The sequence below is a fragment of the Equus przewalskii genome, chromosome 11, assembly GCF_037783145.1.
Source record: "Equus przewalskii isolate Varuska chromosome 11, EquPr2, whole genome shotgun sequence".
NCBI classification, from domain to species: Eukaryota; Metazoa; Chordata; class Mammalia; order Perissodactyla; family Equidae; genus Equus; species Equus przewalskii.
The window spans coordinates 33,035,386-33,053,876 of NC_091841.1; the positions used below are offsets into that span (position 1 = coordinate 33,035,386).

General features: G+C 56.4%; 1 protein-coding gene across 10 annotated transcripts in view; it reads right to left on the reverse strand.

The window, feature by feature from the left end:
* Window positions 1-18,292, reverse strand: part of DEAF1 (DEAF1 transcription factor) — a 29,747-nt gene extending 11,455 nt beyond the window's left edge. For 6 of the 10 annotated variants that reach the window (XR_011524234.1, XM_070565849.1, XM_070565848.1 and 3 more), the window contains exons 1-10: window positions 18,004-18,292; window positions 14,831-14,928; window positions 12,275-12,404; window positions 11,822-11,968; window positions 11,139-11,278; window positions 10,437-10,502; window positions 6,085-6,211; window positions 4,935-5,063; window positions 4,190-4,318; window positions 1,974-2,221 (exon numbers count right to left, since the gene is read on the reverse strand). Coding sequence is in view for 6 of the 10 variants with exons in the window: in XM_070565849.1 (XP_070421950.1) it covers window positions 1,974-2,221; window positions 4,190-4,318; window positions 4,935-5,063; window positions 6,085-6,211; window positions 10,437-10,502; window positions 11,139-11,278; window positions 11,822-11,968; window positions 12,275-12,404; window positions 14,831-14,928; window positions 18,004-18,292 (1,503 nt within the window). In the remaining 4 variants the exon portion in view is untranslated. Of the gene's footprint in view, window positions 1-199; window positions 426-1,973; window positions 2,222-4,189; window positions 4,319-4,934; window positions 5,064-6,084; window positions 6,212-10,436; window positions 10,503-11,138; window positions 11,279-11,821; window positions 11,969-12,274; window positions 12,405-14,830; window positions 14,929-18,003 lie in introns of all 10 variants that reach the window. The other 4 variants (XR_011524232.1, XR_011524231.1, XR_011524233.1 and 1 more) reach the window with 1 other exon arrangement.
* Between the last annotated feature and the right edge of the window lie 199 nt (window positions 18,293-18,491).

The window sequence follows — 18,491 nt, forward strand, 5'->3', positions numbered from 1 at the left end:
TCCCACATGCCCTTAAAATATCAGCAACCCCAGGAACCTAAGATATGAAGAAAACCACACCCAGGCACCTCATAGACAAACTGCTAAACACCAAAGACAAAGCAAAATTCCTCTTTTTCCCTTTTTTTTTTTTGAGGAAGATTAGCCCTGAGCTAACATCGGTGCCCACCCTCCTCTACTTTATATGTGGGACGCCTACCACAGCATGGCTTGACAAGCGGTGCATAGGTCCATGCCCGGAATCCAAACCTGCAAGCCCTGGGCCGCCGAAGCAGAGTATGTGAACTTAATCGTTGCGCCAGTGGGCTGGCCCCCAAAACCAAGTTCTTGAAGCAGGCAGAGAGAAACACTACGTGTAGGAGATCAAGAACACAGACGACGGCTGAGGCCATGGAGGTGAGAAGACGAATGCCATCTTCAAAGTGCTGGAAGAAACAAAAGCGACGACCTGGAATTCTGTATCACTCAGAAATGTCCTCCAGGGGCTGGCCCTGTGGCCGAGTGGTTAGTTTGTGCGCTCCGCTTCAGCGGCCCAGGGTTTCCCTGGTTTGGCTCCTGGGCGTGGACCTACACACCGCTCATCAGGCCACACTGAGGCGGCATCCCACATAGAAGAACCAGAACGACCTACAACTAGAATATACAACTACCTACTGGGGGGCTTTGGGGAGGAAAAAAAAAAACGAGGAAGATTGGCAACAGATGTTAGCTCAGGGCCAATCTTCCAGAAAAAAAAAGAAAGAAATCAATAATGGTAAGAAATCAAGAAAATCCTCAAATATTTCAAAATGTTAACAGTCATTATTGATTTTTTTTGCCTTTATGCTTTTCTCTTTTCTGTAAAATTCAGTGTTGAGTATGTGTTAGTTTGGAATTATATATTTTTGAAGTATTCTTAAATTATGTTTCTTCAGTAGCAGAAACATTTTTCTCCCTTGAAAACAAATTAATCGCACATTAAGAAATCATTTAGAAAATTAAAAAACGGAAAAGCTTTTCTTCCCTCTGATCTATAAAAAGTAGGGAGTAAATGAAAAATATTTTCCTTATATAGATTTGGTACAAAAAACTTAATGAGACTTTAGTTTACAAACTGAAGTCCCCATTTACTGCAACTGAGAAAGCTCCCATTAAAGCACGTGGCTCTGCTTTGCACGGCCTTCCACCTCCCGCCCTGGAAGCCCCCCTGGGCGGCAGAGTGGCACAGGCCCTCACGGCCCCCTCTCTCGTCCCAATTCCTGTAACTCCTGGGGCCTCCCAGGGCCAGAGCCTTCTCTCTGATTCCGGTGAGTCACCTCAGGCATTGCAGTGGTGGCCCCAGCTGCACCCTTAGTTGCCTGGAGGGCTGAAGCCCTGAGTCAGCCAAAGACCTTCTACAAAGAGAAGCCGAGGGGCTGAGTGGCTTCTGTGCTTCAGGAACAAGAGGCTGCCCAGAAACGCTTGGGGTGTGAAGCTCTGTGCACAAGACCCTACTTCTGAAGAACGCACTGGAAGCCGGAAGTGAACCGTCCACGCACGGAGAGTGGGGGAGACAGTGGTCCGAGGGGCCCTGAGGTGCAGGAGGAGAGCTGGGGTACAGGGGAGGCCGTGCATGTGCCCCGACAGCTGCCTCACAGCCCCACCAAACGAGGTCTCTCCAAACTCGATAAAATACGAGACGCGTTTTCACTGCACAACGACAGGCTGGAGTATAAACCGTGGCCATTACGGGTGAGTGTTCCAGACAACGGCTGGCACGTGTGTGTAACTGTTTCCTCTTCTGAAGTAAACCAATCGTATTTATAAAAAACACAAACACTTCACCAATAACAGCTATCGCTTGTCTATAAGAAAAGCTTAATTTAATTTACAAACGATTCTCCGAGTCTTCCTTTTCCAGGAAAGTGGGGAGTGGGCTCTGTAAGCCAACGTAAACACTGACGGCAGGCCCCAGGAGCCAGCACGGCCCACGCCCCTGCTTGCGCTGACGTTACCTCTTTCCGCTCCGCATCGGCCTGAGCTCTGGCCTGGGCCACAGCGGCCTCCCGGTAGGAGCTGGCCTGCTTGGCTTGTTCGAACAGCGTCTTCAGTTGCTGGGCGGTATTGAGCAAGGAATTGACCATCTCTTCCAGGTACAGCCAGCTCCGCTGCTCCGACATCTCCAGCCCATTGACCATCGTGGGAGGGACGCCTTTGGTGGGGGTAGAGGGCGGGACGGCCAGGGCTGGCAGGGATGTCAACACTAGAATGTTTGGAAAGCAAAATGAAGCAAGAAATTAATATGCTTCCCAGCTTCAAGATGCCCTCCATTAACAATTCTCATCAAATGGTGGAAAGTCTGGCGGTAAAGCGATCACCAGGTGTAAATGGCACCTGACCCCCTCCTGAAAGGCTCCAGAAGACGTGGAGACGCTGGTTGGCCAGAGCTCCAGGCCACAGCTCCCAGTGCCGCCTCCAGAGCACCCCACTGAGGCGACCGCGGGCACAGGCTGCAAGCCAGATGCTCTAGATGACACCAACAGACCACAAGCGAAACGTGCTCTGCGCAGGGTGCCATGAAGCATCCCTGGACCCAGGAGAGGACAGGGCAGGGGGCGGCTCCAGACTGAATCAGTAATTCAACAGTAAACCAAAGAACGAAAGTCTCCTGGCTGGCTCTGCTCACTAGAAAGTGCTCCCGGACGTCTGTGGTCACCATGGGAAGTGACTCAGGATAACGAGACTCGCGTTTCTCACAGTTTGAGAAGAAAGTTACAAAGATGGAAAGGGAAGAAACGAGAATGAACCCTGTGGTTTTGGACAGGAACTGGAGACTCAACACATGTAGACAGATCTGGAACACAGATGCGTGTGTGTGTGCACATTCCCCACCTCTGTCCACTGAGAGGGCTGGGGCACGGACACCCCAACCGTGATGAGTGCACCCAGGGTGTGCTGGTAAATGTCTGACATCCAGCCTCCCAGGAAAAAACCCTGACTTGCAGCATTTGCTGATTTCCTGGGGAGAACACTCCACCAAGACCTGTTCCCAGCTCCCAACGTGGGTCACTGGACGTGGGCTGGAAGGAGACGCACACAGCGCTTGAGAGCCATGACGACCAGCTCCAGCCCACTGCGAGCAGGGCCAGACTCGGCTTTGAAACAGAATGTCCCAGTAACAGGGTCAGGACTCCTGGAGGAACCGAAAACCTAAGATGAGCCTCCAAGGCCTCACTGTGCCACAAATTAGGGAAGTGCTCCAAGACAGACAGGGCAGGTCAGAGGACAGAGAACGCAGCAGCGGCTCAAAGGGCTCCCGCCGGCCAAAGCTGGACTAATCCAAGCATAAACAATGACAGTGACAGGTTACAACCCACTGACTAAAACAGGAAACCACGAGGCCACATTGAAGGGAGCAAATGATCTCACAGGCGGGGCGTGGGCTGAGGGGCGTCTGCATGCAGACACTTGCCACACAGGGAGGGCACACCTCCTTCATCCAGGGCCAGGCAGGACCCCCAGCCCCAGCAGATTCACCAGGGATGTGGCCCGGCTGAGGGGCTCGGGGGGCTGGGGGCTGGGGGCTGGGGCCGAGGCAAGGTGTGGGGAGGAGCAGAAGCACGGTGAGCTTTCAGGATGGAAAGGGTTTGAACAGGCAAAGGGGAGAATTAGGAAACCGACCGGCGAGGATGAGGTGAGGTGTGATTACACTTATGATCAAGTTCCTGTCTCGCTCCACTGTCTACGAGAAAAACATAAGAACACAAACATCCACCGCAGGGATGACGGGGCTCCTTCAGAAAAGTCTCTCAACACAGAACTGTGTCCAGAGTGTGCGGGTAACTGAGAAGGCCAAGTCCAAACACACACGCAGCGGGACACCATCTCCAGGTGTGGGGCCTGGGGACGCCAATGTCGGCCTCCAGCCCTTCTGTCAGCACACGGGAGAGCAGAGCGGCTCGGGGTGGGCCCCACCCTGCCCGGCGAGCACGCAGCCTCACGGCACAGACAGACCAAAAACCCAGCTTTGTGGTGTCCGGCCTCTCGGGAGCACTGCCGTCTGGGAACGCAGCCTGCCAGCACACACCCCAACACGGGCGCGGCGTGCTCTCACAGAACCTGACTCAAACACCGGCAGCCCCGACCCGGTGCGTCCCCCACCCGGACCCTCTCTCACAGAAGCAGTTCCGAGACAGCGGCCTGCACGTGCGCTGAATTCTTCCAGACTGACCTATCTTGGGATGAGCCGTTGGCAGCGCAGCTTCCGGGAACGGCGCAATCTGACAGCTGTCCTGGTAGCCGGGGTAGTGGGGCTCCGGATGGCCGACCCGGCACGGCGGCTGCACGCCCGCTTCCTGGACTATCGGGAGAGAGGGGGAGAGACGGCCTCGTGAGCCGCCTGCACGGCCGGTGAATCCCGGACCGTCCACGGCTGCACCACTCACGGGGCAGCTTCAGCCCACACATGGCTACGGAGCCCGGAAACGGCAGAAGCTGAATTGTTAAACGACAGTATTTGGGGTACACTGGGTGAAATAAAATACAGTACAAAAGCCACTTTCCATGTTTGCTTCTATTTTCCCAACGTGGCTGCTAGAATGTTCACAACTACCCACCACGGTCACCATGTTCCTGTTGGACAGTGCTGTTCTAGAGCAGGAGCCCCCAAACCCTGTGGGCACTGTCAGCTTTCAGGACCTGTGCCCTCTGCCACAACTATCAACCCCACAAACACCCTATCTGCCCCCATCCTACCTGCCCCACCCACACATACACCCTACCCACCCCCACCCCTACCTGCCCCACCCCCACATACACCTTACACGCCCCCCACACACCCCTACCTGCCTGGTGCCTGCAGGGCTCGCTACCAATGAAACACCCCTGCCCGAGGCCCCCCCTAAGTGCCAGGCTGCCTACAAACCCCACCCAGCAGGGGTGTGTGGCCATGGTGGGAAGGCGCTGAGACAACTCACCTGTAGCTCCTGCGAAAACGTCACCCTGGGCCGGACTCTCCGAGATCACGGCGGTGGCCTCCACAGTGGATGCCCGGTCAAAGGTCAGAGCGCCAGAGGTAGTGATCTGTCCTGAGGGGGTCACGGTGACTGGAAAGGCAGAAGCGCTCTTTACTGCACGGTGGGGACCCCAAGACCCGCCCCGCAGCACAGATCTCAGAAAGACCCCAGGAGCTGGGGCCAGAACGCAGACACAGCACACACCTCCCGCACACACGCCAGGCCCCTCTGCAAGGACCAGCGACCCCGGGCGCCCGTTGGGGGAAGACTTGGGGCTGTGACAGACTCCCCTACACATTGTTCATACTGTTTGAATTTTGAACACGTGAATGTATTCTCGGGAAAAAAAAATAAAACTCAAAATCATTTAAAAACTACTTTGTAGTTTGAATTAAGAAAAGGATTTTCATCCAAGTTGAAGATAAAAACAGTCATGTCCCCAGGTGTTTCTGCCGCTCCAGCTCCTCTTGGCTGACCTGCACAAGGACGCTGCCACCATCCCAGACCAGGCTCCACCCTATCCGGGGACCCCTGAACTTACCACCCAAAGGACTTGGGCCAAGAGCGCCAACAGGGGCTCACGGACATTTCTGTATAAAGGCCCACGATTCAGACGGATGGTCTTGCACAGTCTCTAACAAATGGGCGAGTTCTAACGTGTTCTCCCGTCGAGGCCTCTCCCGTCTCTAAATCTTTCCCACCCACCTTATGGTAAAAAAGCCAGATTTCTCCCCCACCCTCCCCATCCCCCTCTCCTAGACAGCTGTGCAGTTTTACATACGACACGGGAGCGTTTTGAAGGCTGCTAAAAGCAAAACTCAGAGAAATCCTCATTCGGAAGGCCTTAACACTGTCACCTCTCGGAGGGGCCTGGGCAGGCTGGACAGACCAAGGACCAAGTGTGCGGCCACCCCGCTCTCAGCAGCCCGCACCCACGTCACTAGGAAGGCCCTGCCCCCGAGCCCCAGGGGCACAGGCAGGTCAGGGAAGGAGGAGGGGGTTGCTGACTACCCCGCCGGCCCCATGGCGTCTGCTTTCAACTGAGGATCACACAGCCGAGCCCCGTGTGGTGGCGCAGAGTGCGCAAACGAAGGCTGTCCACAGAACTCACAGGTGGTGGCAGCGGTGGCGGGAAGCAGCGCGATGTTCTTGGGGGAGTCCTTCTTCACCGGGGTGGTGGGCAGCTCGTTCTCCTTCTTGCGCCTCTTGTAGGGGACGAAGAGCCGGACGGGGCCGCTCTGCAGGAGGAGAGGGAGATGGAGGGAAAGGCTCGAGGTGGCCCGGGCTGTCTGCGTTTTGCTCCTACCAAGTGACAGCCTTGTCTCCTGGCCACACGAGCGACACAGCGAGAGTACAGTAGGACGGCGAGCTGCGCGTAAAACCCTTACCTCTCTCCGAGGCCCAATTCCTTAAAATGACAGAAAAAACGCTTTCACAAAGAACACATGACTCACGATGCTTCGAAACCAGAAAGAGCATCGTCAACACACAGCATTTTTAGGAATTCCTAGAAGACAGAAGACAATTGGGAACCAAGGGAAGAAGAAGGGAGCAGAGACGACCGCCCGAAAGCAGAGGAGCGGCGCCCAGCTCAGTGCCGGAGCCCCGGGAACCTGAGGGACGCCGACCCGCGGGCCCCCCTGCTGCCAGGTAAGTCTGCCGTGGAGCCACTCCGGCGAGTGTTCATTCTGTTCTTCTGCTTTCAGTTCAAGAATCTCCACCGGGTTTTTTTTTTGAGGAAGATTAGCCCTGAGCTAACTACTGCCAGTCCTCCTCTTTTTTTTGCTGAGGAAACCTGGCCCTGAGCTAACATCTGTGCCCATCTTCCTCCACTTTATATGTGGGACGCCTACCACAGCATAGCGTGCCAAGTGGTGCCATGTCTGCATCCAGAATCCGAACTGGCGAACCCCGGGCCGCCGAGAACGGAACGTGCGTACTTAACCGCTTCGCCACCAGGCCGACCCCTCCGCTGGGTTCTTTTTTGTAATTTCTCTTTATCAATACTCTCCATGTAATGAGACTTGGCATCACACCTTCTGCTCTGGACTGAACTGCGTCCCCCCAGAATTCACGTGCAGGGCCTGAGCCCAGTGCGGCTGTACTGGAGTAAGGAGGTGCCGAAGGGTAACTGGGGTCACAAGCGTGGGGCCCTGATCCACGGGATTAGCGTCCTTGTGGGAGGGGACACCAGAGCCTCCGTCCCTCTGCCAGGTGCACACACAGCGAGAAGGCAGCTGCCTGCAAGCCAGGAACCAAGCCAGCACCTGGACCTTGGACTTCAACCTCCAGGATGGTGAGACACCGGATGGCAGGCCACGCAGACCAAGACGGCTTGCGAGAAGTCCCTGCAGCTCTCGGAACACAAAGAGCGCAGCCTGGGAGCACCCGCCCGTGAAAGCCGAGCCCTGGGCGCTCACGGCAGCGTCTGCTGCCTGCTGCTTTCCTTCCATACGGCTCACACTTTCTTGTTTCTTGGCATGTCTCGTAATTTCTGCTGAAAACTGGACATTTCAGGCAATCTTTTATACCAAGCGTGGGGACTGACTCCCCCTCCAGGGCTTCCTGCCGCCGCTCGTGTCAGGGACCCGACTGCACTCCTCTATGAAGACTCCACCCGGCAGTGAGGCCTGCGGCTGCGTGAGCACAGCCCTGGGCACACGCTTGGTCACCTCCGGCTGCCAGTGCCGTGAGCTGCGTTGAGCTGTCGCCTCTGTTGGTGTCACACCCAGCTGCCGGTTCCACTCGCTTCCAGCTGACGGCTCTGCTGTTCTCCACGGCGCCCCGGCCACAGTGCTCCATCGCCTGAACCGATCTCCTCGGCTCGCAACACGGGTGGCTTCGGAGCAGGTCACTGAGGGCTGTTCTCACCCCAGGAGGGCTCTTGGGAGCTGTCACTCTCCCTGGACCACTGCTTCAGCTTGTGGCTCCCACAGACTGCCAGCCTCCCCTGACGCTCACCTCTGTCGTGCGCCACCGGCCTCCCTTCACACTCACCATAGAAACCTCCACTGTTCTCAAGGGCACCCTTAGGCTTGAACGTCCCCACACTCTATTCCAAATAAAGCCAGTTCCTCCGGGGGGACCCCTGGAGCTCTCTGTCCTCATGGCCTGCCTCTCCCTTGGGGCAAAATCTGAGCCCTGCTCCAGAGCAGGACCAGGAACAGTGCTCACGTCCATCAGCGTGACAGCCCGGCTGGACAAGTCTTCTCACCTGGCCTCTTGGCACAGGCCTCCACCCTCGGAGCGAGCTGGGGTGAGGACGACTAAGGCCACAGTCTTCTTGCCCTGCTGTGCCCGGAAAGAGCCTCTGCCCCCTGAGAAGTGGCTGGGTGAAGGAAGGGAGCCCTCAGTCTCTCAGCCGCACTTTCCCAGAGTTCAGTTCCTGCAACTCGAGGCTGAAGACAATGTGAAATGCTGGTGGCCTGGCCCTCCAGTGCAAGCCTACACCCCTTGACTGGGAGCTATGGGGAGAAGGGCCCCGTTTTCTTGGCTGCACCACCTGGAGTGGAGCTTCCTCTGCGCTGAGCTGGAGGGGAGCGAGGGAGGGAAGCGGTCCTGGCTCAGGCGCCAGCCTCCCACTCTCCTTTCGCAGACCTAGATTTCCTGGATCAATGTTTCTCTATTTGTCGTATGCCCCTAGGACAATTTCCAGAGAATTTCAGTGGTGGTTTTTTTAATAATATCACCAGTTATGGTTATTTCTCTGGGGAGCAGGTCCATAGAGCTCTTCACACCACCATTCCTGCAGTGGAAGCCAAAATTTTAAAATGTGATAAAAGTCCAGTTGACCGATTTTTTTATTTTATGGATGGTGCCTTTGGTTTCATGTCTAAGAAACCCTCAGTCTAATCCGAGGTCATGAAGATTTTCCCCGTGTTTTCCTCTGAAAGTTCTATTTCTGTTTCACATGTGCATCTAGGATCCCTCCTGAACCCGTGTGCGCGTCAAGTGTGAGGTTCAGGTCCAGTGCATCTCTGTGCCTACAAATGTCCACCAGTGCCAGCACCGCATGCTGGAGAGACAACTTCGAGTCTCCCTGTGGATGCGCCCGTCTGGGTCCCAGGTCTGCGGGTCTCGCCCTCTGCCAACACTGCAGCTCCCAGATCACGGCGCCAAGACAGCAGCCTTAAGTCACAGGCCGCGGATTGCTCCAACTTCAGTCTTCTTGCTCAATCGATGCTGTCTTGGCTATCCTGTTTTCTTTGCCTTTCCATATAAAGAAATCGGCTTGTTTATACATACAAAGAATCCTGCTGGGATTCTGACAGGAATCGTGTTAAACCCACAGATGCGTGTGGGGAGAAGTGACACCGGTGCTATGTCGCATCTTGCAGTCCGTGGGCAGAGGACGTCTGTCCAAGTCTTCAGGACTCCCCCACTTCTTCAGCAGCAGCTTGCAGTTTTCAGTATTCAAATTCTATACACGTTTTGTTAGAGTTACACCTGAGCATTTCAGCATTTGGAGTCACTGTAACGAATTCCGCCACGCATCCTCATCTTCCTACGGGAACGAACTCACTCCTGCCGCTCTCTGATCCCTGTAAGATCTCTGGGAACCTCACCTATTACTTTTCCCAAATGAACTTTAAAATCACTTTATATTCACAAAAATGTCCCACTGATTATTCTACTAGAATCACACTAATCTATCCACAAACTGGACAGTTTTAGAACATTTAGTTTCTCCACTCAAGTACCTGACTTGTCTCTCCCATTAAATTGTTTTCGTATCTTCTAATAATTAATGAGATAAATAATCAAAATAAAATAAGGAAATCTCATTAAGCAGCCTTTAAGTTAACTTTAAAACATTTTAAAATAATATTAACACTAATGAAAGCTGACACAAAACTGGTACATTCGTACATTACAAATCAGTCTCATGCTTTTGAAAGCTTTGGAGCAACATATACTAAAATCGATGAAAATATGCATTCTTTTTGAAACAGTTATGAATGCAGGATAAGGAAATATTCCAAAAGACATTAGAAGCTCTATACCTGAATAAGTTCAGTGTAGTATTTTCATGACATAATGTTAAAAAACGCAGAATATAAAATGCCACATACACATTTGTTGTGACCATTAAAAAAAAGTGTGTGTATTTGGTTTGGGGGTTAAGACGGTGATGTTAGGGGAGCTTTCAGTCACTTAAGAAAGTCTCCTGTAACATCCGTGAGCAGCCACGCAGCGCCGACCACGTGCCTCCGCCGAGGCGCCAGTTATCCGAGTGATGCTTGGAAAGAGACTGTGGGAGACACTGGTAGGAAGCCCCAGATGATCCGAGGGGAGCCAGGGACACAGGGGACAAGCAAGCCCTAGAGAGGAGCAGGGACAATGCCCCTCTCCCAGCCAGAGGACGGAGGGAGAGAGCGCCCGGACGCAGAGGGCTGCGGGCTGGCTCGGCAGCCGTCCGCTCATGGGCGTCTAACTGCACAGCATCCGCCACCAGCAGCTTACCAGGGTCATGTCGTCGCAGCAGGCGGCACAGGTGCAGGAGGCGGCGTGTGGGTTTAGGATCCCGTCCTGAAATTTAAAAAGCATCGTCACACATCACACAGTGGGCCCGTAACGTGACTCGTCCACACTAGATTTCAGGCGGCTTTACCACTTCTCCTCCACTCACAAATATAAACCCTGCAACCCCGCCAAATTCTCCTCCCGACACTTCCCCCTCTGCGACGCCATCGGTAGTGGCAGGACCTACCTCTCTCCTTCTAGGGAGTGAAAGGTCCCGCAGGCAGTGTCCCTTTATCAACACCCAAGGAGCTAAACCAGAAACAGGGACAGGCAGCCCCCTGCTTTTACGAGTAAACTGCAGCAAATGGAAGTGAGGTGCCTTTTAAAAAGCCACGTGTGTGCAAACAGAAGCTGTCACATTGCCTCATCCACTCCTCACAACAGTTGTGTGGGGCAGATATCATCATCTTCCCATTTGAAACATCAGGAAACTGAGAGACAGAGAGGTTAAGTAACTTGCCCAAGGTCACACAGCTAGTGAGTGGAGGATTCAAACCTAGTCTGTCTGACTCCAGTCTGTGGGCCTCGCCTCTGGGCTGGGCAGCGTCGGAATGCCCCACAGCCTGAGCCTTTGGAGACGCCCTCGCTGCCCCTTGAAGCTTTGTGCCGAGACGCAGGGACGAGAGCGCAGGCTTACAGCACCTGAATGAGGCACTGCAGCGGCCTGCCTGCGTAGCGAATGCTCCTCTTCCAGTCCTTACTGCTGGCTCTTCCTGCCATGGCTTCAAACTCAGTTGGACTGTACCAGTTCTCGCCCTGCTTAATGCACCGCCCCCGGCCTCCTGCAACGACACGTGCGTCCACCAGAATGACCACCACCTCCCACGGCCAGGTCCAGCCGGCCGACACCAGGCCGGGCCCCTCCTGCCTTCTCCTCTCCTTGCCGCCTCCCGCCTGGCTCCTCCTCAGACGCCGGGGCAAACCTGCACCTCGAGGCCGCACGGCAGTCTGTGCCTCCGACGCCTGCCTGACCTCTCCAGCCACTGCCCACGGGCACTGCAAGCTCAACCACGCCCCACACAGAGCCCGTGACAGCCACCCCGCTTCCAGAACCCGCTGCCTCCAGGCACCAAGCTGACCCAGGAACTGAGGGAGCGCGTTCCAGCCCCGCCTCTCCCCTTGTTCCTCTCCCCCTCAGGGGTCACCACGTCTTCTCAATTTGCTCCCTAAATCGCCCCGCACCTCTCCACGGCCCTAGTTCCCAGGGCCGTGAGCCACTGACATCTCCTGTCTTCCTACCCACAGCCTTCCGGGGCCCCAGTTTACCGTGGGGAGCTATGAAAGGAGGGAAGCTTTGAGCCCCGCAGAGAGGCGGCCGCCCTCACCTGAGCCGAGCCTGTTCTTGTACAGCGTGCCGCTGATGTTCCGGCACCGCACGGGCAGCTCGCTGTCGTACACCGACGGGTCCCAGTTGTATTTGGTGCCACCTTTTTCTTGGCCAGGAGCCAGAGGAGTTGGAGGAGACTGAGGACCTTGAACAAAGGAAGCATTTGAAAATAAGAGACACCGGATACATCCGAAAATAACTAGAAAAGCCCAAGGAAGTCCACTGGATTCTACCCGCAGACCCTCTGGCTGCTCAGAGACCGTCGCCCCGATGGCGTGGCCCCTTCACTCTGGAAGACCCTCCTGGCCTGGAAGATCCCGCTCTTTCTACTTAAACTTAATGTTTGCTATTCCAAATTTACCACAAAATAAATAAGTCAACCCCCAGAATAAACTGCACAACCTCTCGCACACGTTTTGCTCCGGAGAGCCTGGGGCAGGAAGGGCGGTACCTGGCGTGAGAGGCGCGGCGGGCCCCTTCAGCCCGGTGGTTTCCACGATGCTCCCATCCGTGTGCACGACAATCAGCGTGGCTTTCTCAGTGTTCAGGCTGTCCCCAATCTGAAGGGCTGTCCTCCCAGACTGGAGGAGAGAAGTTTCCATAAGTCGTCTCAGGTGACAGTGAGGGCATGTCACCTGTGCAGTGAGACGTGGTCCTACAGCGCCCTCGCTAACTGTCACCAACAAGGGGATGCCTCCCACACCTCCCAGGTCTCCTTAAAGACGTCTCTAAAAGACAGACTCAGAGCCGAGAACAAGAGACAACGCAGGTCTGTGTAGCTGCGAGCAAACGCCCGCGACGCGTCACAGAAGAAAGGTCCCTGGAGACAGGAAGTGCCCACGGCTGTCTGCACAGCTCCTGCATGGCCACAGGCCTCACGGGAGGGCTTCTGAGAGACCACGCTGATCCTCACAGCCAGGGCCCGGTGCGGGACTCCCTTCCGCCAGGGTCCCATCCAGAGCTCTTCACCAAGGGCCACCGGAGCCTGGGGCCTCCCAAACCACACTGCTCACATCCCTCTCCACGCTGCGGGACACTGCCACGACCTCACCCACCTCCCCCGGGTGGGACCCGGCCTCACCCTCCTCCTCGGGGGCCAGGCGTCCCTGTCTGGACTCTGTGGCCAACCAGGCACACGCCTCGGTTGGTCACCTGGCAAACTCTTAAGGCCTCACTCAGACAGCTCCAGGGTAGACTGAGACCACCAAGCAACCTGTCCAGCCCAACGTTCTAGAATGCTCTAACGCTTCCACATTGAGAGGATACAGCGAGCTAAGGCAAAGTGAAAGTTTCTTACACCTGAAAATGTCACCTTCCCACCAGGAGAAGCAAGTAGAAGTTACCCACGCTGTCAAGGGACCCCCGACCCCCCACACGTGCACACACACACATGCCTGGGCCCTCGCTCGCTCACAGGCCTGGAGGGTCAACGCCTCAGTAAGAGCGTCTACACTGCTTGCGTCTGAATCATTGAAGATGTGCAGCTCTCTACTGGGAAAGGTGATGGTTTGTGCTATTTAAGAATCACGAAGGGGCCAGCCCGGTGGCACAGCGGTTAAGTGCTCACATTCTACTTTCGGCAGCCCGGGGTTCGCTGGTTCGGATCCCGGGTGCGGACATGGCACCACTTGGCAAAAGCCATGTTGTGGCAGGAGTCCCACATATAAAATAGAGGAAAATGGGCATGGATGTTAGCTCAGGGCCAGTCTTCCTCAGCAAAAAGAGGAAGATTGGTAGTAGTTAGCTCAGGGCTAATCTTCCTCAAAAAAAAAAAGAATCATGAAGCATTTTCCTTCTGAAGGCAACTGGGAAATGTAGATATTTGAGATCCCCTCTCCTTGGTGTCATTTCCAAAAGGATCACACCAATTCCTGTGTCTGCAGTCCTCAGAGCCCGCTGGAAGCACCACACCCAGGAGCTCAGACTCAGGGCCGCGCTAGCCCCCCCAGCCTCTGGCTCCAGCCCCTCCTAGAAGGGAGGATGCGACAGGAGGTGCTGCGGGAAGGATGACCAGCTGGAAGCAGGAAGTCGCCACCTGGCTACCAGCTCGTGTGCGTTCTGACACCGCAAGACGTGTACCACACTCCTGAGCCCTGTGCTCCGGGTCCTCTGCTACACTGGTCCAGTCTTCACTACGGTACTGCACTGTCGTCCCCCATCCCCGTATCATGAGTAGGAGCCCGAGGCTGCTGTTGGCTGCCGTTGGCTGCCATTCCAATGACAACACCTTCGCTCTCAGGGTTCTAGTGCCCCAAGAGTGTGATCAAGGCTAAGAGGAAACTATAACAAACACTCTGGCAGAGGTCCCAGGAAAATCCCCCTTTCTGAAGACTCTACCGAGCCCCTGGCATCTCCCACTTAGAAATGAGGCTGTCCCCCAAGTCACCGAAGGCCTCCGAGGTAAAAGCTGCACCAAAGTGATGCAGCAGGATCATAAACGGCTCTGACCGGGCACAACGCTATCTGAGACGTGCCTGGCTTTTGGCAGCCATCTTAAGAGGACAGGGGTCACCATGCAGAATGCATGAGCAAGGCAGGAAATGAGCCATAAATGCTGCGAACAGAATGCTGTGCCAGGCCAAAGACAGTGACCGTTCCACGTGTCTGGAGCTTCATGAACAAGGAAAGCAAGCAGGACCAGGCCACCAGTGAAGCTGGACTTCAGGCCTAGAGAAGCCTGGACCCAGGTGGATGCTGGAGCTCCCATCCTGGGACACTGTGCAGCAATCTGGCCAGGATGGCACGAGGGCTGTCCCCTGACTGCAGGCTCAGAAGGGTTCCTCCCGCTCACCCACAGTCCAGGGGCTGGTTCCATCTCCGCTCTCATTTCCCCACCAAGAGCTCAGCCCTGGAGGCTCCCTGACAGCAGCAGCTGCCACTTCCCTTCCCGGTGCCCAGGGTGCCCGCACTGCTGACGGAACCCTGAGCAGTCTCTGGGGGAGCCGCAGCCACTCCACTCAGGTCTGTGGAGACTCGCAGGGGCTGAAGTGCTCGCAGAGTGGCTTACCAGAACGTGTCCCGAGAGCGAGGCGGCGTTCGCCACTGACGTGGTGAAGACATTGTCTGCAGACGCACCCACGTTAGCCACCGTCACAGTGGTCACCTCTGCAACACAGGAGCCTGACTTAGCGTGCTGTCAGAGCCAGAGGCCCCAACACAGCTTCTCCCAATCAGGTGTCTGTGCTCCCAAGTGCGAGAATCCTAACACTTTGACACAAAAAGCTTAACTGATGTTTCCAGACCATAGTCTAAATGATCTGGTTCTTCCAGGAAAAGAGGCAGCCTTTCCATCCCAGTAGAGCCTTTTATGCACAGCAAAGAGCCGCGCACGGCAAATCCGCTCCCCCGCGTGCGCACTGAGCCGGCCACGGGCTCTGCCAAAGCACCCCCGGCTTCCCACTCCCTCTAGGAGAAAACCACGCGGCTCAGAGGCTCCACCGACCCCACGACAGACCCCGGGCAGCTCAGACACGGAGCAGACAGCGACAGTGCCGTGACACAGAGGCTCACTCTCACTCCCGCCCTCCCGTGTGGGTGGGGCCCCTCCTGGCCCCATTTCCACAGGTCCTCCCTCCCTCCCCAGCTCTGCCTCTGCCCCCTCTTCCTTCTCCCCGGCCACTGCCCTCAGGCAACCTCAGCCTCTTCCTCCTGACTAGCACATCCGATCTGCTGCGGACCCTGGTGCCTCTGGGCAGGGTCCGCATGCAGGAGTGCTGCACCCCACCACGTTCCCCCCCAACCTCTCAGCCACCTGTCACCCCCAGACAGGCCACACTGCTCCGCCTATGTTGCATCTCCCTCCCGCTCACTGCCTACCGCTGTTGCACCCACCATTTGGCTCAGGCACCACCTTTGGAGAGCCTTTCCTCGAGGCTCCCTGCCTGGCAGGTGGGGTTGCGCAGCATTCTAGAATGTTCCATGCCTAGGGAAGTCTCTGATACGTGGGAGGTGCTCAAAAAATACTGATTTAAGAGTCCTGTAGAGGAGGGCCAGCACGGTGGCTCAGTGGTTAAGTTCGCATGTTCTGCTTCAGCAGCCCAGGGTGCGCAGGTTCAGATCCTGGGTGCAGACATGGTACCCCTTGGCAGGCCATGCTGTGGTAGGCGTCCCACATGTCAAGCAAGGAAGATGGGCATGGATGTTACCTCAGGGCCAGCCTTCCTTGGCCAAAAAAAGGATTGGCAGCAGATATTAGCTCAGAGCTAATCTTCCTCAAAAAAAGAAAAAAAAGAGTCCTGCACCTTCCACTAACCCAGCACTCACCAAACTGCACTGAAAATGCCCATTTCCTTTTCTGTCGTCACCAGCAGAGAACATGCTTACGTCCCCGTGAGCCCCACGTGCTTAGGGGTTCTCTTTCTGAACACACGCTCAAGTCTAAAGACCATGCAATACAAGATTGTAACCTATCATTAACTCAATACAAATTAAATTAAAAAAAAATAAAAGACCACGCAAGCAGCCGTCTACCCAGAGGTGGCGGTCTCAGGTGAGCAACCTGTCCTGCAAAGTTAGTTACATCTGGAAATTACTTGACCTCAGGAATTCATGACAGAAAAACTTCTAATGCTTTAACGCATGCAAAGACACAAGTATAAAACTTTGCAAAAAAAAAAACACGTAACGTCAACACATTTCTCCGACGTCACAGATGGCATCACATTTCTTTTCTGCATTCAGAAAAATGTGAGCAAAAAGGACAAAAATCTGAAGAAAAACTTCATGGTCCAAAATCCCAATATTAAACCAGAGTTTAGCGATGAAAACTGAACCTTATAAGAACCACAAAACCTTCTTCCCTTGATTTTTCAAGGATCCCAACAGAGCACAGGCAGACCAGAGGCGCCTGGCAGGGCAGGACCTGGACTGCTGGCCCACCACCCAGCATCAACAGGGCTAAATAAACCCCTGAGTGACCAGGACACACACACCAGGACAGGGAGGCTGCTGCCTGATTCTGAAACCTATGAAGCTCCTTAGGGAAAAGCCTTATGACACCCCGAGTCCTCGAGAGCCACCCAGGAGCCACGAGTGGGACCAGGTACAACACATGGGACGTCCTCCAGAACGGCAGTCTGGGGAGGCACTACCTCTGAAGGGTGCTTTGGGGCACGGTTTGAGACTCCATGGGTCACGAAATGAGAATGAGCATGTTCTGTGTGGCAAGAAACAAAAACGTGGCCCAGAGCCACGCTGGCCTTCCCCTGGAACAGGAGCCTGACGGGGTCGCAGGAGGGAAGATGCATAGAGGAAAGGGGGGCAGACAGGGAGGGCAGTCTGAGGAGCAGGGTGCTGACCTCTGGCTTCACTGCCCAAAAGGCCGCCAGCCCTCCCAGGCTGGGTGAGCACTCTTGCACCCCAGCACCCAGGTCACACCTGAACTGGCCCCTAGGATTTCAGGTGACCAGACACGCCCACCCTCAGGCTCCTGAAGGACAAGAGCCACATCTGACCTCCTGTATCACCAGCACCCAGGACAGACAGAGGAGAGGTCAGGCACGGCAAGAAGCAGGTGCTGAGAAGGTTCTGGAAGAAGCCCAGAGTGCTGAACAGGACGGGGTGAGGCCGGCACAAGGAAAAGGGGTTCGCGGAGCAGACGTGCGTGCAGGGCAGGGCCAAGCTGGTCACACAGAGCAGGTGTGCAGGGATGACAAGCCACACAAAGTAGATGTGAGGCAGGTGCTGGGGGAAAATGGGTGGGCCTGTCATGGGGTGTGTGCAGGGCAGGAGCGTCTGGAGAACAAATGTGCAGGGCAGTTGTGTGAGGCAGGTGCAGGCTGGTCATAAGAGGTGTGTGCAGGGCAGGTGTGTGGGACAGGTGCGTGTCGGTTGTGCACGATGCGCGCGGGGCAGGTGTGGAGAGGTGCACGCAGTGTGTGCAGGGCAGATGAGCGGGCGATGCGCCCAGCGCAGATGCGGGCAGGTGCGTGGGGCAGGTGCACGCTGGCCGTGCACGATGTGCGCGAGACAGGTGTGGACAGGTGTGCGGAGCAGGTGAACGGGATGCACGTGGTGCAGCTGCGGGCAGGTGCCCAGGGTGTGTGCAGGGCAGGTGTGCTGGGGCAGGTGAAGGCAGGTGCGCGCGGGGCAGGTGCGGGTTGGTCGTGCGGGGCGTGCTCGGGGCAGGAGCATGGAACAGGTGCGGACAGGTGCGCGGGGACCGCGGGCGGCGGCACTTGCCTGCGAAGGCGGCGGCCGCGGCGGCCTCGTCGGGGCCGGGCAGGGCCTCGGCGCCCATGTCCATGTGCCCAGGCTCGGCGGCCATCACCGCCACGGCCGTCACCCGCCGCGTCTCGCGCTCCGCCTCTGAGTCCCCGTCCTCTTCCGAGTCCTCGTCTCTGCTGAGCACCGGCTCCTCTGCCTCGCCTCCCGCCGCGGCCGCGGCCGCCGCCGCCACAGCGGCCGCGGCCGCCACCGCCGCCGCCTCGGCCAGGCCCAGCTGCTTGGCGGCCGAGTCCGAGTCCTCCATCCGGACTCCGCCGAGCCCGCCCGAAGGCGCAGGCCGGGGGCGCCCGAAGGCCGGGGCCGAGTCCGAAGCGCGCCGCCCGAGGAGGGCCGCCCGAGCCGAGCCGAGGCTGCGCGAAGCCTAGCCGAGGCCTCCCGAAGTCGCCCGCCCTGCCGAGCCGAGGCCGCCCGAACAGTGGCCGAACCGGCACGAAGCGGCCCAG